General features: G+C 42.6%; 1 protein-coding gene across 1 annotated transcript; it reads left to right on the top strand.

Moving 5' to 3' along the window:
* LOC311286140 (hydroperoxide isomerase ALOXE3-like) lies at window positions 1-26,717 on the top strand. Its single transcript, XM_084402205.1, has 16 exons — window positions 1-22; window positions 143-201; window positions 291-441; window positions 1,695-1,899; window positions 4,144-4,225; window positions 4,347-4,469; window positions 5,521-5,624; window positions 5,713-5,882; window positions 6,015-6,158; window positions 6,600-6,803; window positions 14,791-14,877; window positions 19,690-19,859; window positions 23,072-23,193; window positions 23,715-23,815; window positions 25,670-25,840; window positions 26,456-26,717. Exons 3-16 carry the CDS (start codon window positions 298-300, stop codon window positions 26,633-26,635), a joined length of 2,007 nt encoding a protein of 668 aa, XP_084258331.1. The 5' UTR covers window positions 1-22; window positions 143-201; window positions 291-297; the 3' UTR covers window positions 26,636-26,717.
* The last annotated feature ends 868 nt before the right edge of the window (window positions 26,718-27,585 follow it).

Raw genomic sequence — 27,585 nt, forward strand, 5'->3', positions numbered from 1 at the left:
CTTCCATTTTGAAAAGAACAAGGTAATAAATTTGGTAATAAAACCTTTAAAGATCTTTGCTACAGAGTGTTCAATTAAAATGTATTTCATTTCTGTGGTAATTTCCATGACATAGACTGCTCTCTCTTTACAATCAATCTAGTTACAACAGTCGTTGCAATTCTTACAGCAGTAACATTGTGAGCTCTCTTACAGAAAAAGGTGAGAATCTCTCTGGACTTGGTGATATTCTTTGGTGGTCTCATCATGTTTGGATTTTCTCTTAAAAATCATTGTCCATTACTTTGCAGAACAGCCATGGTGATCTACACAGTAACGGCGTACACAGGAAAGGGGCTTTTGGCGGGCACCACTAGCCGTATCTACATCCAGCTGCGTGGTACTGAGGCTGAGAGCGAGGAACAGAACCTGAATCGCATTCAGGGGTTTTTGCAAGGATCGGTGAGTGCACCCAATTAGACCAACATTAGGGAGTTTTTGACTAAAAACCATCAGTCAACACTACATTTAATGGAAGATATTAGAAAGAGTGAGAATAAAAGTTGAATGAAGTAATGACATTTTTTTAATATATATTTACCTTAAAATTATCGTCCCATATGTACGACAGCGTATTAGGGACATTGTAGGTAAAAAAAAACAACTCAGAATATAAGTGAAAAAATAACCACATTGCTTCACTTTGCACTCTGAAACCTGAACTGAACCTGCTCCTCAGCCCGCGTCACGAGGCATCATCCAGAGAGCACCAGGGCCAACAGCTTTGACCCAATTCCTCTGTGGCTGAGGCAAGCTGTGAAAGGAAGAAACAGCCTACAGCCCAATCAATCTAACACTGTTTTGCCTTGAATGTTCACAATTTAATTTAGGCATAAAAGCCATTATTTTATTGGCCAGGCACGTTTGACAGCCATATGCTTCATACTAGTTGCACTAGTTCTCTAATATTATGTATAGTCGTAACATTCTGGGAAAAATAGTGTGAGGGTACCACATCACTTCACAAGGCTGTGCCTCATCACACCAGTCCACCATAAACATGTTCCCCACATGCACACGTTAGTGAGGAAGTGCAACTTTGGAACGTATGGCTGTCAAACATGCTTGGCCAGTAATAAAGACTAGCTATTACTTTAAATTCATAGCGGGTTATCATGAATATCCAAAGCAAAACCGTGTCAATAGATTAATTGGGTAGGCTGTTTCTTCTATTCACAGCTTGCCTCAGCCTCAGCTATCAGGAAATTGGTTTGCTGTCTGGATGATGCCTTTGTGATTGGGCTGTGGATCAGGTTCAGGTTGAATGCAAAGTGAGCAGTGTGGTTCCATTACTGGCCAGGAACGCTTCAGTGTTTCACACTAGTTGCACGTCCTCACTAACGTGTGCCTGTGGCATCTTTGTTTACGGGCCGTCTGTGCTGTGATGAGCTAGGCTACATCTTTGCAATATAAAGAAATGTGGTTCCTTGACACTATTTTAGTTTTTTCTTGCAATTTTTTTACTTTATAAGCACGTAATATTCTTCTTTTTTTTGGTGCAATTTTTTTTTTTTTTTTGCAAACTTGTTATTTTATAATCTCAGAATATCTCAGAGTTTCTTTGCTGAATTTTCCCTCCCCCAATTGCATATTATTATTATTATTTTATTTACTTACAAAGACCCTAATATGCCATTGTACATCTGTGTGTGCAGGAGCGAGAGTTTAAGATTAACTGTAAAGCGTCCCTGGGAGAGCTCATAGCTGTCAAGCTCTACTCCAAGCCGTTAATGGGTCTTCTTTACAACCAGTGGTTCTGTGATAAGATCTTGATCAACACTCCAGAAGGTGACAAGATTTTGTTCCCGTGCTACTGCTGGCTCGACTGTAACGAGAGGCTCGTTTTAAGACCTGCTAAAGGTAGGCACTTCCATTTCAAGTCATGGCCAAAATTCACATTTACCGGTGTACTTGAAAGCTCAGTGGTGATGCCTTGCTAATATACTACATGTGCACACACACACACACACACGATCAATAATTTTTATAATCTTTTTGCAGTGGGCTTGCTTAACCCACCCAGCTGCAACCTATATGCAAAACAAGTTTATGTACATTCCCAAGACCCCAGAATACAAGATCAATTAGTTGGCAGTGGAAACCCAGGCTTGTGATAATGCCAAATAGTGGCTGATATATTAGCAACTTGGAGGTGAAACGAGTGTTCACATTTAGAGCATCCTATTTCAATAATGGTCATGGTTTTACCAGGGCTCTCAAGTTTTGAAGACAGACAAGAGTGACATCCCATCAGGGGATCAAAGGGGGGGCGGGTTGGACGGGTAGCGGGAATGGGGGTGTTTCATTAATACTATTATTATTAGTGTTTTTGTTGTTGTTATTAATAATTGCTCATATACCAAATACATAGTATTTATTCAATTTCTGCATGTGTGTGTGTGTGTGTGTTTGGTGTTGTTTATTGTAAGTGTTTGTTGACTTTTTGGACTTGTTGTCTTCCACCTGCACCGTCTCCTCCTCTAATGGGCCTACCCCTTTTCTCCACCTTCTGTGGGCCAGCATCCTCTAACCTGGCCTTTTTAGGGGACTCTCCTCTCAGGGCGAATGAGAGGATGCTTAACTGCTTTTTACCTGACATCTTTGTAAGAGAAAGACAGATGCAATGATTAATGCATCCATGGCCAGTATATAATTATTAAAGACGTGATTTTAAAAGTGATCTATAACATCGACTATGCAATACACTTTAATTTATTTAGTGCTAATAAAATTATTAAGCCTATTTGGAGAGAGAGATGTTTATAATGTGACAATATGTCAGTCATCGTGTGATAACGAAAATATGACTAGGCCTAGACTACTTGTTCTGAGCAGGTGTTGTCAGTGAACAGGCTGTAAGACTCTCATGAAAAACTGATGCTAATTATCTGGGAAACATTCTCTAACAGCAGTCAAGTTGTCACTGTTTGTGTCAAACAAGTTGTGAATTTGTTGTAACATTAAAACAGGAGATCATGACTTACTCTGTGCTCAAAGTGATGCTCGGAGTGATTTCCTCTATGGGTGAACGAAACTTTCGGGCAGAATCACATGAACAATTCCAGGAAATGCTTTTCTTCATTGGTTGTTGCGTTAAATCTCACCCAGATACAACAGTGCTATTGGCTATTGTGTAGCCCCTTTCTTTATTTTGATTGGCTGATGAGTGGCAGGCTCGATTAAGAACTCCAGGGGAGACGCACTTGACTCCTGCCGGTTCCACAGTGAGAGCGGCGCGGCCAGAGACATTTTGGGCACTGCGGGATATTAAATATATTATAAATAGTTTTTCCGTGTTAGAAATACAATGTCTGGCGGGAGTGTGTGACAAAACACAGAAATGAGTGACTGTCACGCTCAATGCGTGACACTTGAGAGCCCTGTTTTACTATAATCATGTGGGTGATGTCTGGGTTGTTTGGGATATCCCACAGAGAGTTATTGCCTATATATTTTTTTTAATGAACCAGTTCATGTGTACAGCACAGCGTTTATACATTTTTATTGTTGTGTCATGCATATTTTTAATGCTTTGTGACAGGTCCACTAGCTATGTAAGCTATGCACACGCTATGTAAGCTATGCACACACACACATACACATACTTTTGTATATTGTAGAAGAATTCCTTCAAGCAAACATTTATTTCTTCATATAATGGAGAGATAATGTCAAAAGTGTCAGATGCTCTTAATAAAGTATAACTCCTGCACAGGGTCAGGACTAGAGATTACATGGCTGCCATTGTTAGGACTAGAGATTACATGGCTGCCATTGTTGTGATGTTCATTGGGTGATGGCTTGCAGATGTACTACAGTTGTCATTCTTTTTTTTGTTTTTTTTTGTTTTTTACAAAGACATCTTTTTAATGTATCTCAGAAGACTGTGACTTAGCTATAGGCTAATGCTACCATTAGCCTTTTTAAAATAAAGCACATCATTTGTATTCAAATTAAAGTGTCATGTCAAAATGACATGGATGACAAGTCATTGTTCTATGATCAAGAAACGATATATACTAAATATAGCCTACATTTCTCAAAATGTTTTCTTTTGCAAACATAAATTTAGATTGTGAATTAATGTTGGTATTTGCATTTCAGCTTCACTTGTGTTCCAGGACACCAACCCAATAGCCCAAAGACAAAGGATGAGGCAGCTAGAGGAGCAACAAAAGTTATTTAGGTTAGTGGGCAGCACACCAATACAAGTCGGGTGTGACAGCGAAGTGTCTGCCTTATATGAAAATAAATTCAGTGAAATTAAATTCCTTCCATTAAAATACAGCTGAATATTCTACCCCCAGGTGGCGTGTGTACGCTGAGGGCACACCTCAAGTTATCGATTACGACACTCCCCTCGCTCTGCCCGCTGAAGTCCGATTCTCTTACACAAAGGAAACCGAGTTTTACTCCAGTGCAGGAAAGCAGTAAGTGACCAAGTCATTTTAACCCTCCTGTAGTGTTCATGTCTTTGTTACACACTGTTCAGTGTTCACGGGTCTGCTGGACCCATTATTGGGCTTTTAGAACAACACAACCATAAGAATTTAGGGAAACAGCTGAACAGGTGTCGACTCTATTTTAATTTCAATTACAAGCAATATGGACAGTAGGCATATTCATGGTTAATCTTTGCCATATAGGCTTCCTCTTCCAGATCGCAGTTAATCAGTAGCATCAGCAGGTTTCCATCAGTGTAGTTTCACTCGACATGAAAATGAGGGAGAAGACAGATTCTTGTGCTTAAAATATATCACTGCAACTGTGTCTGAGTGTTGGTGTAGTTTCACACACTCCACGACATCAGTTTTTCATCAGATTAACAGATTTTTACCATGTTTGCCTTTTCTCACCTACGATTTACACATTTCTGTTGCATCAGGAGTCCATGGACCCAAGCACCACAGGAGAGATAAGTTATATTGGTAATGTAGGGGCAATGTCAGATTACTTTGGAGTATGCTTTATTCAGAAATTAACTGCAATAATTCTTCAAGGATTCGCTATGTATACTCAGCTAAAAGTAGGCTAGCCAATGTAATTGTAACTCGAGAGATGCATTTAGAGAGTTCATAAGTAGTGAGCCCACGACAGCAAGCTTAACCATTCAACCATTATTGTTAGGACAATGGACTGTATCAATGTCTTCTGTTTGTAGGTTAGCCTAAATATGGTGTGTTTTTTAGTGACAGATTGCACTGGTGGAAATGCTAAATATTTATAGCTAGATTTAATTTTAAGTATGCTTTAGTTAAAAATGAACTGTGGTGATTTAAAAACATATGCATATACAGTGTATTTTGCATGGAACTGGATGGCATTAACAAAATAGCTTTGTCTTCTTGAAGACAGTAATAATATAATATCTAATAGTAACTTCAAAGATGCTCACAAGTAAAGCTAGGATGGACCATAGGTAGTATGTCAAGGCATACACTATTAATGTTTGCACTGTGTACCTGTGTATTCTGTGTGCAGGTTAGCTGCTCTGAAGCTAACTGGATTAGCTGACAGCAAAAAATCGTGGGAAAACATCAGCCAAGTGGAAGCAATCCTTTGTGGAAACAGAGTGAAAACCATTGGTACTCATCTTAAATTAATGAACTGTTCTATTGCAAATAAATGACTGTCTGTACTGCAGCATATGTTCTGACACAGCATGCTTTGCAGATTACATTCAGGAGCACTGGGATGAGGACGAGTTCTTTGGCTACCAGTTTCTGAATGGCCTCAATCCCATGATGATCCAGCGCTGCTCAACTCTGCCCGAGAATTTCCCTGTCACAGATGACATGGTCAAAGACTCAATAAGAGGGAGCAGCTTGGAGCAGGAGATGGAGGTACGCTACTTGCTCCTGGCAATGATGGGCGAGTTCTTCTCGAGATTTGGAATGACTGGGTCTAGTTTGCTTTGATTTTGCCTAATTTCCTGTGTTTCTTCATTATTTGGTGTGATCTACCCCCATACCCAGAAAGGGAACATCTTCCTGTCTGACTATAAGATGATGGACGGGCTGGTGGGGAATGTTGTCAGTGGCAGGCAGCAGTATCTCACGGCTCCCCTGGTCCTGCTGTACTGCAACCCTCATGGCATGATGCTGCCCATCGCCATTCAGGTGCGTATCTTGCATCCGAAGTGCAGAAATCCTTGGGTTATGAATATAACCTTGGCTCTTTGATGGAGAACACAAATCATCATCCTCCTTGAGCATGTAGAGGGATTAGAACTGGCTTCAGCTGGGAAATTCACAAGAAGCAAGGGATGGGGTTATTAAATTAAATACAGATAAATAAATCTTAAAAGATGAGGTAAATAACCAAATTATTACAAAGAAACAAAGAAAAAGTGAAATGTACAACTGAAAAGTGGGCAAAAATGTCTGAATGATTAAACATTAAATAAACCTTTTTTAAGATGTCATCGTCTTTATAGAGTAATTATGACAGAAGCAGTGGAAATCCTTTCTCATTTTCTTAAAGAGAGAAAAATAATAACCCAGATTCCCTCAGAATCCGTTTGTACCATTTTCACGGGTGTTCAAATTTAATCTGCACAGTTAAGGCAACAGCCCAGCAAAGACAACCCCATCTTCCTCCCAACGGATTCAAAGGCCGACTGGAAACTGGCCAAGCTCTTCGTCCGAAATGCAGAGTTTGGCGTTCACGAGGTGGACTTTCACCTGCTGAGGACTCACCTGCTGGCGGAGGTGTTCACCGTGGCCACGCTGCGCAATCTTCCCTCTCCACATCCTCTCTACAAGGTATTGAATCTGTCACGCATGAGTTGGTTTGACGTGTGAACGGTGAGGTTCAAAATTCTTTAATTCTTGCATTTCAAAACTCATACACTCATACTGTATTCAAACATTACATTAAAATTACATTATTATCAGAACCATCACATCATCATAAATGGTGCATAAAACATCATTAACACACCATATTTCAATAAAACAACTGACATCATTTACAATATTATAACATGCATACTCCACTTGAAGCCTTCCTGCCTCTAATCTCCTAAACATAACTTAAGGATCCGTAGATGCAAACTGTAAGCCTTTGTTCTTCCTAGTCTTCCACACTGCCAATGTTGCAGTCCCAATCAGATAACTTAATAAACAGACTTTCTTTCTTATCACAAATCCATACTTTAACCCTCCAATGAACACTGATCTGAGAAATCCTCGCTAAATTCCCTGAACCATTCCTTAAGAAGTTTAAAAAGACTTTGTAGTCTTGCACATCTTAAAAACAAATGTTCCTAATCCTCCTCTTCACCACAAAACCTACATTCCCCACCCACTGCTGGATTCAAGTGTGTAGCTATTGCCCTGTGAATAATCCTACACTGTAGATCAGCTGTTCGCTTCTGCACCGGAGGTTTATACAGTGCTCTCCATCTGACCCTCGCGAGGAAATCTGGTGTCAACAGTCCTGGCCACCCAGAGGCTTTACTCTCCTGAGTGATTCTTGATGTTTGACCTTCACTGTGATGTGATATATGGCCTTCTTTGATGTACAGTAGACTCAAAGTTATATTTGAGGAACCTCAAAAGACAAGACTGAACAAGACCTTCCAGATCTCCCTTACTTGCGAGAGCTATTTTTATCTTAGTTTATTTGTTCTATATCTTTATTTGTTCTATGTCTTCCCAGTTAACATTGAAATCCCCCATTATTATTACCTATTTATCAAAATTGCAATTTGTCAGCATATTTTGTAACTTTTCATAGAAATCAGTATTTGAGTTGGGTGGGCGGCAAATTACAATGAGGCTAAAATACATCTGTGGTGATAAAATTATTTACAGTTTGCCAAGTTTATCTCCTCACATTGAATACTGTTCTTTATATACACCATAACTCCCCCTCCTTTAGATTTCACTCTGTCACGTCTATAGATTTGGTAGTAATGGTAATTATGGTAATTATGGTCTGCTACCATATTTGCAGCTGGTGGTGAATTAGCCTGGAGCTAGGTTTCAGACAAGCAAAGATAATCTAGATTCGATTCTGTTAAAATATACTGAATTTGATCAGATCAATCTGAAAAACATTCCACTTCCTGTTTTTTTGTAGACCATTTCCCGTGTTGACAAGTTTGTCTTCCGGGTATAATTGAGCAATTGTTTGGATTAGCTTTATATTCCTTTGGAGTTTTTGAGCTGTCACCTGCAGTATTTGACAAAAATCATAGTTTCTGGTGATCCGATGCATCTTGAGCGCTTAGCACGCTGGTATCCCGACTCCCGAAGACGTTCGTGACAGAGGAAGTGCACGCAGCTCCACACAGGTAGACACGCCATGCCCGATCTCAATCTCCAGCCAGCCGTCACGTCCACGTCAGGCACTGGTGTCTCCACGGCACTCGTCGGAGAGACAAAATCACACCTCTTTTTCTCTTTTTGTTACCATTTTTAGTTTCTGTTTGTACAAATTCTAATGACTATAATGAAATTGTGTAGATTTTTTGTGTGTGTGTTATTTAATATGATTATTAATTCAATATTTGTTCCTTTTGACTTAATTTGTAGTAGAATAGAATAGAATAGAATCGGCCATTTATATAGCGCTTTCATATGTACTACTGTACACCCAAAGTGCTTTACAATCATATCAGGGGATCTCTCCTCAACCACCAACTTAATTTGTAGTGGTTAACCCTCTGGGGACCAAGCTGTTTTTGGGGCCCTTGAGATGTTCTGACATGCTCTGACATTTGTGCTTTTTTCAGTTAATGTTAATGTTAATGGCAAAGGTGTAAATTCACTCTATATAGAGTGCTTCAAGATGGCGGCGCGTGAACAACGCGAGGCTCAGCGTCTCTCTAGAATTTGTTTTTTAGCGTTTTTTTATCTACTTTTGACTGGATTATTCATCCCGAATTGCTGTTCGTTGCTGATCTACAACAGACAGGAGCTTATGAACATTTGGACTCAAAACTCCAATAGTTTTATCGCCGATCTCCGCCTCATCCCAGAGATCTCCAGAACATCGGAGGCTGCTCACTCTTCCCGGCCGGGCGGAAGTGCACGCAGACGGCGCCGAGAACGTAAACAAAGGCGGGGTAGGCGCGGAGGGCTACGAGCTAAGCTAAAGCTAACACCACACCGGCTCCCTTTACCCAGCATTTTCCTCGCCAATGTCCGTTCTCTGGCAAACAAAATGGACGAAATACGGCTCTCCATCACTAACAACAGACGGATTATGGACTCAAATGTCATGATTTTCACCGAAACATGGCTAAACAACAGCTGCCCGGACAATGCTATTGAGTTAGCAGGACGCCACACACACCGAGCCGACAGGATAGCAGACGACTCCGGCAAGACCAGAGGTGGAGGTTTGTGCATTTATATCAACAATGCTTGGTGCATAAACTCTGCCACTACCGAGAGTCACTGCTCACCCAATGTGGAGTTTTTAATGGTCAAATGCAGACCTTATTATCTCCCCAGAGAGCTCACTTCCATCATACTCACTGCAGTGTATATCCCCCCGGATGCTAATGCTAAGTTGGCTATGAAAGAACTTTACACAGCTATTAGCAAACACCAAACTAAACACCCTGAGGCTGCTTTTATTGTTGCTGGTGACTTCAACCACTCCAATTTAAAGACAGTCCTTCCCAGATTCCACCAACATGTCTCCTGTCACACCAGAGGAGACAAAACTTTGGACCATGTTTATTCCAACATGTCTGGAGCCTACAAAGCAACACCCCTCCCCCACATTGGACAATCAGACCATCTCTCCCTGTTCCTCACACCTCGGTACTCACCACTCATCCAACGTGTGAAACCCACTGTGAGGACAGTAAAAGTGTGGCCAGAGGGGACAGATGCTGTGCTCCAGGACCGGTTCAAAAACACAGACTGGAATATGTTCATCCACACAGACTTGGACCAGTACGCCACATCTGTACTGGACCACATCTCCTTGACTACACATAGTGTCACCACCCAGAAACAGATCACCATGTACCCCAACCAGAAGCCTTGGATGAACCGAGATGTTCGTCTCCTCCTGAAGGCCCGCAATACCGCCTTCAGGTCAGGGGATGCACAGGCTTACAGTGCAGCCAGGGCCAAACTGAAGAGGGGCATCAAAAATGCTAAACACCACTACAAAGGGAAGGTAGAAGAACACTTCTCCAACTCCAACCCCCGACGTATGTGGCAAGGTCTCCAGATCATCACAGACTACAGGACCATCAAACCCTCCCCCGCATCCTCTGATGTCCCCTTCCTCAACGAGCTCAACAACTTCTATGCTCGTTTTGAGCGGGGGAACACAACAACTGCAACTAAGGCAGAGGTGACTCCAGACCACCAACCACTGACTCTCTCCCCCACTGATGTAGGAGCGGTGCTGAGCAGGATTAATGTCCACAAGGCTGCAGGTCCTGATGGCATCCCTGGCCGTGTTCTCAGAGCGTGTTCAGTGGAGCTGGCAGGAGTGCTGACGGACATATTCAATCTGTCCTTGGCCCATGCTGTGGTACCGGCCTGCTTCAAATCCACCTCCATCGTTCCGATACCCAAAAACTCCAACCCATCAAGCCTCAACGACTACCGCCCGGTAGCCCTCACCCCAATCATCACAAAGTGCTTAGAGCGGCTGGTCCTAGCACACCTCAAATCCTGTCTCCCCCCCACCCTGGACCCCCACCAATTTGCATTCCGTCAGAACAGGAGCACAGAGGATGCAGTCTCCATAGCGCTGCACACTGTCCTCTCACACCTGGACAATAAAAACACCTACGCCAGAATGCTGTTTATAGACTTCAGTTCAGCGTTCAACACAATCATCCCCTCACAACTCATCAGGAAACTCACAGACCTAGGCATCAGTTCCCTCATGTGCAACTGGTTACTGGACTTCCTGACCTGCCGGCCCCAACATGTCCGGCTGGATAACCACTGTTCATCCATCATCACAATGAACACCGGTGTACCACAAGGCTGTGTGATGAGTCCCTTCCTCTACTCCCTCCTCACCCATGACTGCAGACCTGTCGATGGTTCCAACACCATCATTAAGTTTGCAGATGACACCACGGTGATCGGCCTCATTAAAGACAGCAATGAGGCCGCCTACAGGGAGGAGGTGGATCGTCTGGCTGAGTGGTGCGACACCAACAACCTGCTGCTCAACACCGAGAAGACCAAAGAGCTCATCGTGGACTTCAGGAGGAATGCTGACCCACATCCACCCATCCACATCAAGGGGACGGCTGTGGAGCGTGTGAACAGCTTCAAGTTCCTGGGAGTCCACATCTCAGAGGATCTCACCTGGACCACCAGCTGCTCCAAGCTGGTCAAGAAGGCTCACCAGCGCCTCTTCTTCTTGAGGACTCTGAGGAAGAACAACCTGTCCTCAGACATCCTGGTGAACTTCCACCGCTGCACCATCGAGAGCATCCTGACCAACTGTATTACAGTCTGGTACGGGAGCTGCTCTGCCTCGGACTGGAAGGCGTTGCAGAGGGTGGTGAAAGCCGCCCAGCGCATCGCTGGAGCACCACTTCCTTCCATAGAGGACATCTACAGGAAGCGGTGTCTGAGAAGGGCCGGGAAAATCATCAAAGACCCCAGTCACCCAGCACACAGACTCTTCACCCTCCTGCCCTCTGGGAGACGCTACAGGAGCCTCCGGACTAAGACCACCAGGTACCGGAACAGCTTCTATCCTACAGCTGTCAGACTCCGGAATTCTGCCTCCTGACATCTCACCCACATTAAAACTCATAGACTGAACATACACGCACTCTCACAACCACTGACAACAACCCATAACTGAACATACACACAATGGACAAAAAACCCCAGTATCCTCATACACACTCATACACAGTGGCTGGACCACCACTTACAGCCACATGCACTTTAATATTACTACTGTATAAATTATTCATATATATCTTACTGTAAATACTGTATAGACAACCATGCTGTACAATACAATACAATAATTATAGTTCTACAGCTGTTATTAATACTTGCATATTGTATATTTATAGTCTGTTATAGTCTTTTATTTATATCCATACGTATAACCTGTTCATAGCCTGTACATTGCTTGTACACTTACTACAGTTATAGCCTGTATATACTTATAGTTATAACACTCATAACATTCCTTCATACCGTGTACATTGTAACATATCTAAAATATATCTATATTTTGTAATATATCTATATTCTTGCTAAAGCACTTCTGGATGGATGCAAACTGCATTTCGTTGCTTGTACTTGTGACGTGCAATGACAATAAAGTTGAATTCTATTCTATTCTATTCTATATAGCACAAACAGGCCTACCATAATATGCGAGCAACATGTATGTAGATGTTTGTATTTTTAAGAGAATAATGTTTATGCGTGGTTATTTAAAAAAATAAAAATGAAAGTTGCTGAAATAAGACCACAAAACTCATACATAATATGTGCCCACAAGACTTTTGACTAATGGATGTTTTCTCTTCGAGTTCTAGCTTCAAAATTATGTGAAAATAGTCTTGCTTTATCGTTCACAAAAAAAAAATACATTGATTTAAATGGTGTAAAACAGGTTTTGCTTGGAAAGCCAATATGCGAGGGGGAGGAGTAGTTTACACCTTAGTCCCACCCACTCTGCATAATGACTCTGCATAATTAGCCATTCATTCAGGTGTGACACTGACTGAGCCACAATGCAAGGACAAAATATTTAGAAGAAGACTTATATTGACCATTTAAGATTTTGCTTACATCTATCTTGTAAATATGTTTTGCTATTTTATTAAAAAGGTTACAATTACAACAATAATTACAATTTCAGCAATATTTCTGCAAAAAAGTACTCTTTCTTTGTAAAAAAAAAAAAAGATTATAGGCCTACATTTTATCATATGTATTCATTAGTTTGAATATAGCCAACATTGGAACATCTTAGTCTATGACTTTATTTTTGACAAAATAGTATTTTATATATATGAGCAGAAAAGCTTATTTGATGTGACAGTATATTTTACAGTAAAAACTGTACCCAAATCTAGTCAACAAAATGTTGTCTTTCATACTTCGCCTGACTGTAACGTTGTTTTTATGAAATATTAGGGCATAGCCTATAAATGTTAATTTGCAGTTTAATACGTTGCTTATACAAATACATTTTATTTCAACATATTTCAGTCGATTTTTACTCATCTCAGTAGGCTATAGCAAAGCAGTTTATTCTTTCACACACAGACGCGCGATTCATATTTAGGCTAAACAGTCTTTACAAATATGTACCCTTCATTCATCTCACAGAAACGCAATTCATATTTAGGCTAAACAGTCTTTACAAATATGTACCCTTCATTCATCTCACAGACGCGCGATTCATATTTAGGCTAAACAGTCTTTACAAATATGTACCCTTCATTCATCTCACAGAAACGCGATTCATATTTAGGCTAAACAGTCTTTACAAATATGTACCCTTCATTCATCTCACAGAAACGCAATTCATATTTAGGCTAAACAGTCTTTACAAATATGTACCCTTCATTCATCTCACAGAAACGCGATTCATATTTAGGCTAAATAGTCTTTACAAATATGTACCCTTCATTCATCTCACAGAAACGCGATTCATATTATAGAAACGCGATTCATCTTTTTGTTTACATAAGCCTACACTAACGTTATTCCACATTAACACTTGAGAAAGGATAACTTAGCCTACCTCACTCCTCAGCGGGATCTGCTCCTCATATCAGCACGGAAAATTTTCTCCATAAGGTAGGCTATATTATGCCTCTTTGTTTACAGCTGATGTGGGGGCGTTTCACAGATCTGAAATGGTTCTCAGAATTTGCGTTTGAATAGCACGCGCTCTCCGGGGAGTGGTCAAATTACTGTGAATCATCTCGTAATGAGCTCGACTGGAGTCGCTCTCTTTTTATACAGATTACAGAAGCTGATAATATTTGTTTTTTATATAAATTACTTCATTTAAAAGCTGCGATCTCAAGCTTTATGCCCGTGGGTCTGTTTCCCTGTTTGACTGAATTTTCGCGGAGTTATAGATCATTTTCGAACGCGTTTCAAATGGGAGTTTACTGACAGAGAGAAGGCAGAAATAGCATCATGTTAGTTTTTCTTTATTTGTCAAAAAGCAAAACACTTTATTTGTATTGTGAGTATACAGAAAAAAAATAGAAACTGAAAAGGGTCGATTGATGTATTACACGAAAATGAAAGATCAAAATTAACAGAGCATTTTGTGTTTATTTTCATTGCTAAAAAAAAAACGAGCAAAACGCGCGGGCGCGTTTTTGGTCCCCAGAGGGTTAACTACAACATTCAAGATAGTTATAAGTGTCGTCGGAGTAACCAGCGGTGAAACATTAATAAAATCATCACTTTTATTACAAAACCACAATTCCGTTGATAATGAGCGCCAGGCCTTTTGTAGAGCAGAGCTGACTCATCTATAGCCTATGAACACAGACTACACAGAACATTAAGTTCATGAAGGGTCACTAATGTCTTACTCAAACCCATTCACCTCCCTGTAACAATTCTCTTAAAAAATGAAATAATTCTGTAATTCATGTAAAAATAACTAGAATGGTGTACAGGTACACACACGCAGGTGCAATAACACACACACTCACAGACAAGAAATTAAAATTCATTATTCATTCATATATTTTATCTTCAAAGAATTTGAAGGCAGGGACTACTAATCTCTTACTTACTTTTCCTTCTGTAGCTCCTCTTTCCTCATATCCGATACACGCTCCAGATCAACATAATGGCCCGGAATCAGCTGATATCCAAGGATGGGGCAATTACAATGGTATGCATACAGTATGTCATGGTTGCAGAGGCACTAACACCATGTCCTAACCAGATGCGATGCGATAAGATTCCAGGACAAATAATTAGTCTGTCCATGCTAGACGTGACGCGACTGGGAGATGCATCAATCTATCAAAACCAACAGCCAATCAGAACAGCGTGTGGGCGGAGTCTTGCAGCAAGTGCACAGCACCAAAGAGTAATCTTGAAGGCAATCGCAAGAAAATGGATAAGTAACTACATAATCAAATGTACAAATATTACACCATTTAAACTTTATTAAAAATACATAGCTACTGAGTTACTAAAACAATCTTTGTCAAAGAATACACTTGTTTGTTCACCGTTTGAACGTTCTTGTTTCCATTTCTTTAATTTCAAGACCTGAGGGGAATTATCCATTGTTGCTTTTACAGCTACAAAGCTGGAGCACTAAATGATATTCAGAGTCACATTTCACACTTTTAACATAAATAATAAAGAACATAAACTGTACCTGAGATTATCATTGCCACAGTTTGTGTTTGTTGTTCCAGCGCAACGTCGCAGAAAAATAGAAACCGATTATAAAATAGAATCGTTGCGTGTCGCCGGCGCGCCTGGTTAGGACAAAAACTCATGGAAAGAGAATATTAAAATGTTATTATTTTAACATGGAAAAGATACCTTTTATTGCGTGTTAGGGTTAACCCTAACCCTGACACCCTAACCCTAACCCAATACTACAGGTACCTGGACGATGTGTGGGGGGTTTGGGAAGGCACTTATGAGGGTTGGTTGGAGTTTGTAGAGACCCTCAATTCACACTACCCATCTATCAGGGTAAAGTGGGAGCTGAAGTTGGATAAGATCGACTTTTTGGATACAACTGTCTATAAGGGACCAAAGTTCTTGGACACAGGGAGGCTGGATGTTAAAGTATTCTTCAAACCTACAGACACCCACGCTCTACTCCATTGAGGGAGCCACCATGACACGCATGTATTCAAGGGGATAGTGAAGGCTCAACTCTTAAGGTTCTGGCAGATCTGTACGAGGGAAACAGATAGTTGAAGCAGTTGAAGAGTTGAAGCAGTCAAAATCCTGGTGAAGGCCCTTAGGGGCAGGGGATATTCGCTGTACTTTCTGAGGATGGCAATTAAAGGGGAGAGGAGCATGAGAGGGGTGGGGGTCCAGACTTAAAAAAAGAAGGTCCTTCCCTTTATTGTAATTGTTTTCAAGGACGGCCCAAGACTTAGCGACAGGACTTAGGAAGAACTTCGAGAGGCTCTTAAAGGATGAGGCACTGGGCAAACGGTACAGGATGGTGGCGGCCACAGGACAAAACTTACAGGACATCCAAGTGCACAGCAAGTTGGGTCCAGATAACAGAGCAGCTCCATCCAAAGCCCATGACAACTTAGTGAGAGGAGAATGCAGAATGGTACACAGAATTGCTCAGGTTATTCCCTTGAATCGCAGAAACTGCAATTACTTGATCAGATGCGCTTGATGTGGGAGAAGATACGTGGGGGAGACCAGGAAATCCATACTCACCAGGATGTGGGGGCACAGGTATACAGTCAGGAGAGGGACACAACGGAAGGGGCACTTGGTACTTCACTTCCAGAGGCATGGAATCCAGAACCTCAAGGTGTGTGGGCTGGGACACGATCCAGGATGGGGGAAGAGAGATAGGTTGAAGAGGGAGTGGTATTGGATCAAAGAACTGGACACATGGTTTCCAAAAGGGTTGAATATGAGATCAAATTAATAAAAACTTTGCTGAGAGATGATATGAAAAAGTTTTTTTTTTGCCCATTTAATATACTTAGCCCTCACAGGAGGGTAACTTAATTAGGATACAATTGGACTATCCCTGTATCTGCACAAGCACTAAAACCTACCCCTTACAGGGGATCAGGACTAAATTCTTAACATACCTAAACTTACCCCTAACAGGAGAATGACTTAGTTTAGATACAATTGGACTATCCCTGTACCTGCACAAGCACTAAAACCTACCCCTTACAAGGGATTAGGACTAAATCCTTAACATACCTAAACCTACCCCTCACAGGAGGGTGACTTAGTTTAGATACAATTGGACTATCCCTGTACCTGCACAAGCACTAAAACCTACCCCTTACAAGGGATTAGGACTAAATTCTGAACATACCTAAACCTACCCCTCACAGGAGGGTGACTTAATTAGGATACAATTGGACTATCCCTGTATCTGCACAATAACTTAAACCTACCCCTTACAGGGGATTAGGACTAAAATCCTTTTATATATTTAAACTGTTTATATATACATTGCAATATCGTACCTTAACTGTAATATGCAATTACTTTCCACTGCACTTTCACTCGGATAGCTTCTGTCCAACTTTATTTGCACTACTTTAAATCCATTGTTATACTGCTCATTAGCCTAACTTATACATATATCTATTTGTTAAATTCTGTTTATAGTAATAGCCATCTGTATATTATGCTCACATTCTGTTTATAGTAACAGCCATCTGTATATATATTCATAGTACATATCTATCTGTAAAATTCTGTTTATAGTAACAGCCATCTGTATATTATATTCATTACATATCTATCTGTAAGCATTCTGTTTATAGTAATAGCCATCTGTATATTATTATATTCAGTACATATCTATCTGTAAGCATTCTGTTTATAGTAATAGCCATCTGTATATTATTATATTCAGTACATATCTAGCTGTAAACTCTGTTCACAGTAATAGTTATCTGTATATTATATTCATAGGACAATCTATCTGTAAATTTTTGTTTATAATAGTATTCAACTCTATATTTATTCAGTACATATCCATGTTCTGCACTTATGGAACCACTGTATATCCTGCACTTGCTGCTATTGCACTTCTGGTTAGACCTAAACTGCATTTCGTTGCCTTGTACCTGTACTTGTGTAATGACAATAAAGTTGAATCTAATCTAATCTAATCTAAACTTAACCCTCAGAGGAGGGAGACTTAATTTTGTACAAGACTGGGCCAACCCAGGTTCTTTGAGCAATCATAAGGAAATGGATTGAAGTAGACATAGGGGAACAATTGGATTGTGTGCCTGTTGGTATGGGTGGATCAGCCTCAGCAAAAACATGCTCCGGCCAGTGCATTTCTGCGTCCTTCCTAATCTAAACCGGATAATCAGGAGAGGTTGTCTGGGGGAAGGCATTATCCTTACACAAGCCTAACCCAGGCTCTGTCACCAGCCAATCACAGATAGCACCATCCCCGGAGTATCACACAGACCTGATACCTCTCAAGTTCATCACCACACACATACTTAAGCACACACCTCGAGCCTCATAGTTGTCTGGTCTCGTACTTGTGATTAGACTAAAGACTTGAGATAAAGACTGATTACCCGTTGTAACAGAGAGGCAGGGACGAAGCGGAGAGAGAATCCACATGCAATCACTACTTTAATAATAATACAAACAGTTAATACAGCGCAAACAAAGAAACTCAGGACAGGAACATGGTACAGCAAACAACGACTGACAAACCACAAGAAAACCACAAGGGAAATTTATACACAGGCTAACAAGGTAACAAGGGGGTGTGGTTGATTGTCATGGGAACATACAAGGGTAACCAAGGGAACTAACAATACAACACGGGAGATTAATCAGCATGAAAAACTACAAAACATGGCACAAGACAGGAAATAACACAAGTCCTCACACAAGACATGAACACAGGCTGAGATCGTGACACCCGTATATTCTCTGCATATTCTATGTTCCTGCGTTCCTAGTCTCACTATTCCTCGCCCCATGTGTGCTTCCCTGTGCTCTACCTACCTGCCTTCTCTTCATGGGTCCTCGCAAGTTGTGTGCTCCTCATCCCACTCTGAAGTCACCAGCCCCGCATCTTCTCTGCATCTCCTCTGCATCGCCCATGTTACAGTAAAGTTCCAAGCCATTCTCTTCAGTGATTATCTCCATTGACATCTCCCATCTATTGATTTCCCTATACTTCAATAAACCCTTTCTTGATTATATTCCATCTAAGACAATCCATTACAGAGGACCAGACCCACTTTAACACAGCATGAGCTCTCCAGATCCTTTTCAGGAGATCGTGGACGGACTCAAGCGCGCGCTCAGCGCTTCCACAGCCACAATATCCGCCATTCTGCCAGTCACGTGGCCAACCTGGCGCCCTACTCTGGCTCGGCGGAGAATTGCAACGGATTCCTTTTACAATGATCACTGGCTCTAGAGATGCAACCGCAGCGTTTTGCCTTTATTATATCCCTGCTGTCGGGGCGAGCTTTACAGTGGGCCGAAACTCTCTGGACTCAAGCAGGACCTGTAACTCAATCCCTGGATAGTTTCACAAGGCACTTCCGCAAGGTCTTTGGTCGACCACAAGGAGATTCAACCATTGGTGAGCAACTATATCATCTTAAACAGGGGAAGGTAGATGCTGTTTGAAACTGCTCCACAACCATCAAAGAACTCCAGTGCTTCCTCGGTTTCTCCAATTTCTATCGATGCTTCATCAAGAACTTCATTCAATGTCTCCCTCAGCCACACATCAGTTACAGTACCTGCAAACATATCTTGTGAGATTGTTAAAAAAAAAATACAAAATGGATCTTTAATGTTTTCTGTGATGACTGTCTTTAACAATCTACTCTTTTACTACATTTTTTATTTTTTATTTAAATTTTGGGGAAATTATTATGGGATTTGTGGTGAAAGAACTTACTTTTTACAGTAGCCTTTAACCTAACTTTATGTCATGTCTTCTCTCTGTTAATGATACTACTCTTAGTATGCAGGAGTAGGTGGAGAGTCATTGGAAAAGTTGCTGAAGCGCGCTACTGCCTCCCTGACCTACAACTCCCTCTGTCTTCCTGATAACATCTCTGAGAGAGGCCTGGAGAATGTACCCCACTACTACTACCGAGATGACGGGATGAAACTGTGGAATATCATCAACAAGTATGACTACCAGTGGAGTTTAGTCTAGTGTTTTATTTAAAGGCATTATGATTTTATCATAAAGGTCTATCTCTGTGTGTTACATAATACATCCAGTTTTAGGGCTGAACTTATGCATCCTGGTGCACTTTCTGATTCAAATGTCAACAAATATAGTGTCAATTATACAGGTTCATGGGTTTATTCAGTAAGCACAGGCTGTACATGTACTGTGTTGTAAAGTCCCTGTAAAGTCAAAATTAAGTATGTGTTCTGAGTTTGTGACACCACAGAAAAATGTGTTACTAGCCACCCAGCCAAATTTGATAATAAAAAAAATCTAATAAAATTGATAATAAAAAAAAGCAGCCAAGCAAATAAAATAAGCTATCAAAATCTTGAAAAAATTAGCAGTGGTCTCTGCTCTCAAACGCTGGGGGCGTGTCCACTGGCTGCGCTGAAACCACGCCCACTCGTGGGAAAGTTGACTCGCGGACACACACTGCCAATCATGGCACCAGTTGTCGGCGCGACGGGAGGATGAAGGCAGAGGCGGGAGATAGTCGTTTCGGCCCCATTCACCAGTAACAGCGGATTATCAGTGAATCCCAGTTGTCTCTGACGAAAGTTTATAAAAGTATCCCGTGTAAAATGATCACTACAGAGGCGGGTGTTGGTGGTGATCCTCAGCTCTCCATCAAGGTGGCACTTCACAAAATGAATCCACCTCTGGTTGATATGAAATTGAAATAAGGACACCGATCTGTTTCGTAAGTGATTGCATCCAGGTAATACGCATTTCCGTGAAGCTAGCTAGCAAACTGTAGGCTGTAGTAAATAGCACTGACAGTAACTCACGATTGAGCGGCGAACTGATAGGGGAGGGGGACAGCCTCAGTGGCTCCAGTGCGTCATCGCCAGTAGGGACTGGGCCAGGAGCTCAGCGGCTCCAGTGCGTCATCGACAGTAGGGGCGGGGCCAGGAGCTCAGGGTCTCTAGTGCGTCATCGACAGTAGGGGCGGGGCAAGGAGCTCATCGTCTCCAGTGCGTCATCTGACAGTAGGGGCGGGGCCAGGAGCTTAGCGTCTCTAGTGCGTCATCTGACAGTAGTGGCGGGGCCAGGAGCTCAGGGTCTCTAGTGCGTCATCGACAGTAGGGGCGGGGCCAGGAGCTCATCGTCTCCAGTGCGTCATCTGACAGTAGGGGCGGGGCCAGGAGCTTAGCGTCTCTAGTGCGTCATCTGACAGTAGGGGCGGGGCCAGGAGCTCAGCGGCTCCAGTGCGTCATCGACAGTAGGGGCGGGGCCAGGAGCTTAGCGTCTCTAGTGCGTCATCTGACAGTAGTGGCGGGGCCAGGAGCTCAGCGTCTCCAGTGCGTCATCGACAGTAGGGACTGGGCCAGGAGCTCAGCGTCTCTAGTGCGTCATCTGACAGTATGGACTGGACCAGGAGCTCAGTGGCTCCAGTGCGTCATCAGCAGTAGGGGCGGGGCCAGGAGCTCAACGGCTCCAGTGCGTCATCGACAGTAGGGGCGGGGCCAGGAGCTCAGCGTCTCAAGTGCGTCATCGACAGTAGGGGTGGGGCCAGGAGCTCAGTGGCTCCAGTGCATCATCAACAGTAGGGGCGGGGCCAGGAGCTCAGCGGCTCCAGTTCGTCATCAACAGTAGGGGCGGGGCCAGGAGCTCAGCGGCTCCAGTTCGTCATCAACAGTAGGGGTGGGGCCAGGAGCTCAGTGGCTCCAGTGCATCATCAACAGTAGGGGCGGGGCCAGGAGCTCAGCGGCTCCAGTTCGTCATCAACAGTAGGGGTGGGGCCAGGAGCTCAGTGGCTCCAGTGCATCATCAACAGTAGGGGCGGGGCCAGGAGCTCAGCGGCTCCAGTTCGTCATCAACAGTAGGGACTGGGCCAGGAGCTCAGTGGTTCCAGTGCGTCATCAACAGTAGGGGCGGGGCCAGGAGCTCAGCGTCTCTAGTGCGTCATCGACAGTAGGGGTGGGGCCAGGAGCTCAGTGGCTCCAGTGCATCATCAACAGTAGGGGCGGGGCCAGGAGCTCAGCGGCTCCAGTTCGTCATCGACAGTAGGGGTGGGGCCAGGAGCTCAGTGGCTCCAATGCGTCATTGACAGTAGGGGCGGGGCCAGGAGCTCAGTGGCTCCAGTGCGTCATCGACAGTAGGGGCGGGGCCAGGAGCTCAACGGCTCCAGTGCGTCATCGACAGTAGGGGCGGGGCCAGGAGCTCAGCGTCTCCAGTGCTTCATCTGACAGTAGGGGCGGGGCCAGGAGCTCAGCGTCTCTAGTGCGTCATTGACAGTAGGGGCGGGGCCAGGAGCTCAGCGTCTCCAGTGCGTCATCTGACAGTAGGGGCGGGGCCAGGAGCTCAGCGTCTCTAGTGCGTCATCGACAGTAGGGGCGGGGCCAGGAGCTCAGCGTCTCCAGTGCGTCATCTGACAGTAGGGGCGGGGCCAGGAGCTCAGCGTCTCTAGAGCGTCATCGACAGTAGGGGCGGGGCCAGGAGCTCAGCGTCTCTAGTGCGTCATCAACAGTAGGGGCGGGGCCAGCGTCTCTAGTGCGTCATCGACAGTAGGGGCGGGGCCAGGAGCTCAGCGTCTCCAGTGCGTCATCTGACAGTAGGGGCGGGGCCAGGAGCTCAGTGGTTCCAGTGCGTCATCGACAGAAGGGGCGGGGCCAGGAGCTCAGCGTCTCCAGTGCGTCATCTGACAGTAGGGGCGGGGCCAGGAGCTCAGCGTCTCTAGTGCGTCATCGACAGTAGGCAAGGGCGTGGTTAACTGGTTCCCTCTGAGTCACAGGCCTCCACAACTTCCAATAGGAAAATTCAACTGCAGTAGCCACTGTTCAACCTGAAGAGGGCAGCACTCAGACGTTTTTACACCATATATTGTAGAATTAAAACACTTTAAACCCAAATGTCAAAAAAATTACTTGAATCAATGAACAGCATTAATAAAGCCCCAGTCTTACAGATCATTAACTAAAAAATTTTGTTTTAGGGTTTAGTTACCGTTTAACGGTCTAACTCCACAATTCAGTACTTCACAGTTCACAGTCTTTGTAATGTGTTTTATCAATACATTTCTAACATTTATAATGTGTTAAGATTTTTTTTTAGAATTGACTTTACAGGGACTTTAAGAAATAAATGCAAAGCAAATCTACAAAAAAAAAGTAAAGCTGTAAATATGTAAACCTGGCAAATATCTGACTGTGGTTGCTTACAGGTTTGTTGCAGCTTTCTTGCCACACTACTATCAAAGTGATGCACACGTGCAGAAGGACACAGAGCTGCACGGTTGGATCAGTGAGATATTCACCAATGGCTTCCTGGAAAGAGATTCCTCAGGTCTGTTATCAGTCCGTTATCAAGGCTGTTGCAGTTGAAGATGCTGCAAGTGTGATTTGAACAATCTGTTACCTTAAATTATACGCTTATCTCTGTAAAGCTGCTTTGAAACAATCTACATTGTTAAAAGCGCTATATAAATGAAGATGACTTGACTTGACTTGATTTCTGGTGGAATAAATAAAGTGTCGCGACCAATGAGTATGCATTTCCAACGGAATTGTTGCCATATTAGGACATTTAATCCAACAAAGGCTTCCTTTCTTTTTATTTTGTGTTCATTTGCACAGCATAAGAACATTTTTGCTTTGAGGCACAACCTTCTTTTGTAAACCCCACTGTAATTCACTGTTTTATGGAAAATAATTTAACCAGGTCAATAGTCAAAAGTAGTTTGGTTTATGGTTCCACTCTCCATTTCAGTTTGTTTGTGTGTGTGTGTGTGTGTGCATGTGAGTGTTTATGTATAAACATCCTAAACTGAGTTCCCCACAGAAACAGCCTTTCATTCTTCTTCCCAGGAATACCATCATCTTTTCAGACATTGAAAGAGCTTATCAAGTTTGTTACCATGGTGATCTTCACTGCATCAGCCCAACATGCCGCTGTAAACAATGGACAGGTCAGTTAGTACAAGTCAATTCACTTCCAATCACACAGAGCCATTAAAGCTGCACTCCGTGATCCCAAAAATTTTGAGTATATGAACTATGAACTGAACTAGTTCATTTTAAAATTTGTGAACTGAACTTTGAACTAGTTCATGTAGAAAGTGAACTTTACCAACACTGCCAAATCTTATACACTTTTTCTCAAATCCAGCGAATTGCTCCACACATTCCTCTAGCTGTACATTCAGTGTCACGTGTTCATGTGCTTTGATTCATGTATATAGTCATGTTCTAGTGTTTTGTGATCTGTTGTGTTAAGCCAAGTGCACACTGTGATTTTGGCCACAATTTGGCCATCTGATACAAATTTACCAAATCCTAAAAGATTCCTCTGGTCCTTGACTAAAATCTGAAGTCTTCGATCATTATTTTGACATGTTCAAAGACAGACGATTTTACCTCTGATGAAATTCTGGCAGTGTCAGAAGATTTGAATCTCAGTCCTGCAGTGTGACTTCTCCTACGAAGACCGTCAAACTGTCTTTGTTTTTCAAGACAAGCCATGACGAAAATTAATGATGTCTTTGTAGCCACTATTTCAATCCCGCGTGTAATGCAGCTCACATCACCGAACGTATCATTGATTGATCATCTGACATCTTACAGTGAGGATCATGTTCATACAATCTGACAAGCTACAATCGTAAAGAACTATTATAAGGAGATCAGCAGAAAAACAGAACACAGCCGTTACAATGGCTTTCAAGTGCATGAATAGCGGATGGCGCTTTGCCTTTATAGAGCGGCACCAAACGCCAATTCCACTGAATCATTCTTAAGACTGTTGACTTGCCACTAGATTTTTTAAAAGTGTTTAAAGGGACACTTCACCCATTTGCATTAAGCTTTGTATCATTAGAAACCATATTTTTTAATGGTCGTGCATTATTCCCTCGTTTTCCTCTGAGACGGGAGAAATACGGATTTCAGTGTTGCAGTTCCTGCTTATAATGATTCTGTCATCTATAATGTCATTCTAAGCAGGACGTCCCATATCTTCGTAGAGGGGTTGAGACTATAAACACTCGTTCCTCATTTTTCCAGGGGGTGGGACCCACTTACACTACAGACTTATTACAGATCAGTGGGTGGGACGTAGAAACTAAAAGCAATATCCGCCATCTTGTTTGAAAGCTAAGCTAACAGGCGCTGTGGAGCCAGATGTGAAGTTACGACAATGGCAGAAGGTACTCAGTATGATATGGAAGAAGAGGATTTCGAAAGTCTGATGCTCGAATCAGTTGTTCGTGGCTATCTTTACGAGCCGCAATATAGCGAAGAGCAGTTGAGGCTGATCGAGGAACAGAAGGTGGCTGCTGTGGCTCCAAGGATGGAGTCCGTCTACTGCAAAGAATTTCAACAATGCTAATTTCTCCTGGATGAAATCTCTGAATCAGACGAGGACACGGACGTTTGTGTTATGAACTGGATTAGTGTGAGTGGCTTGCGGAGCTGTACGATATGGTGGTGTGTTGTTGTCTTCCATACAAATGTGCCCTAAAGTTACTTTCTGTCTTTCCTCGGTCAAGAAGGCACCACATTTGGAATTTACGTTACATTTTGACTACATACATGACCCACTGTCAATAAAGATAATGTTCCCAAAGGTGAAATGATCCTTTAAGGGGGGCATGACTAAAAAAATTTTGAGAACCACTGCCCTAGAGTAAGTAGCCCATGATGAGAAGAAAAAACTTGTCCATATCCACTTTCCATGGCCTGAGTAATGTTAATTATGTGCTCTTTTTATTCTTAATGAATATTTAGCTTAAATATCACAATTTTCACCAATTCTTTCCCCCCAGTTTGAATTTGGCGGATGGATGCCTAACTACCCCACTGCCCTCAGAAAGCCCCCTCCCAAGGAGAAAGGCCAGACCACTGAGGACACGATCCTGGAGACCCTGCCTGATGTGAGCACCACGGTGAATGGGATGGCTGTCCTGAGACTCCTGAGCAAGGACTCCGCAGACCATGTGAGTTTTACACCATCAGGGCACATGTTAAAAGACTGCAAATCAATTTTGTTGTGAAAAAGTTAACAATCTGAATGGCGTTCTTGTGAATGCCATCATATTAGGCCTTGTCCACACGGACACGGGTATTTTTATAACCGTGACTTTTTTACGTGGTTCGTCCACACGGAAACGCAGTATCAGGTCACTGAAACCAAACATTTTTGGAAACCCCTGCCAGGGTGAGGATTTTCAGAAACGCCGGTTGCAGTGTTGTCGTGTAGACAGTAAAACCGGGGTTTTTGCTTCTGATTCAGGCTTCTGATTGGCCAACGTGGCTTTACGATTAGGGTTATATCGCCGCCTGCTGGTGTGGCATGCTCCTTACAGCGCTTGATAGCGTGTTTTTGCGCTTTCATGTAGGCGGAGATTTCTTTTAAACCGAGCATGAGTGGAAAGGTTTTTTTTTTTTAAACGCAGGAGGAAAAACTCCGGTTATAAAAATACCCGTGTCCGTGTGGACTAGGCCTTACTCTAGATGACAATGGTGTCATACGCAGTGTGTTAAACATTGTTATAAACATGTTTCTTATCAACATACTATTTACGATTACAATCTTGATACCCTGTCCGTAGTACCCTCTGGGATATTTCCCAGAAAATCTGTATGATGAAGAGGTCCCTTGCAAGCTCATTGAAGATTTTCAAAAGGATCTGAGGGAGTTGTCAGATCTCATCGAGAAGCGGAACAAGAAGTTGGAGCTTCCCTACACCTATCTGAACCCCAAAAATGTGGACAACAGTGTAGCCATTTGAAAGGATACAGTAGTCCTTCTTAATACATTTGTCTTTCTATTAATAGCTTTGCCAATCACAATAAAGACCAAAGCAAAAATTACTCAAAGTGTGTCTTGGATATTGGATTTCAGGGAAGAAAAGGTACTGCTTAATATGTGGGTTTAGTCCAGTCATTTTATGAAAAAAGGTTAAACAAATTGTTCTAAAGTACTTCTTCCTGCCTCTATGTATTAATGTTCATGGGTAGCATAATGGGTTCCATTCAGACCTTAACATCAAGTATTTTACTGGTATTTGTCAACAAAATTCAACAAGACATTTTCATCTGACTATACACAATGTTTAGATCTGTTGTGGTATTTATGCAAATTAGCACATACGTAATTAGATTATGCACCGTTTGTCCACGTTAACAAACTATTTAAAAAAAACGTGTAATACTTTTGTCTTGATATAAGTAATCAACTCAGTAATTTTCATGGTGATATCAAAAGGTTAAAAATGTTACCCTATTCACGTAAGAAAAATAATGAAAAAGTGTATAAAAAGGCTATATTTGGGTCTTTTTCGAAACTTTCCCCTAATGGGACTCTTCGTGGCCTTTTTTTTTCCTTGCTCAGGACATATTGAGGATACAAAATCAGTTGAGTTTGCTTCTGTTGCAATTTGTTCAAGGTTGACCCCCATTTTGGCTTACAACCCAGATAGCAAAATTGCTGTGGCCCAGATCCGGCCCACACTTGACACTTTCATCTGGCCCACATACCGCGTGGAATGATGGCACTTGGGCGGTCCGCTCCTGTTTGCCAGATTTGGGCCACAATTAAGCCATAGCAATGCCGCATGTCAGCCGTAAACAAAACAAATGAAGCAGAACTGGCCCACATACTCTTTGAACTGTAAACTGTGTGGCAGATATGGGCCAGTTCTGCTTCATTTGTTTTGTTTACGGCTGACATGCGGCATTG

The sequence above is a fragment of the Rutilus rutilus genome (assembly GCF_951802725.1).
Source record: "Rutilus rutilus genome assembly, chromosome: 1".
NCBI classification, from domain to species: Eukaryota; Metazoa; Chordata; class Actinopteri; order Cypriniformes; family Leuciscidae; genus Rutilus; species Rutilus rutilus.

Coding starts and splice junctions, on each gene's coding strand:
- LOC311286140 (XM_084402205.1), top strand. CDS start 298: ATGGTGATCTACACAGTAACGGCGTACACAGGAAAGGGGCTTTTGGCG. Junction 4,470..5,520: donor TACTCCAGTGCAGGAAAGCA/GTAAGTGACCAA, acceptor TTCTGTGTGCAG/GTTAGCTGCTCTGAAGCTAA. Junction 23,194..23,714: donor CCTGGAAAGAGATTCCTCAG/GTCTGTTATCAG, acceptor TCTTCTTCCCAG/GAATACCATCATCTTTTCAG.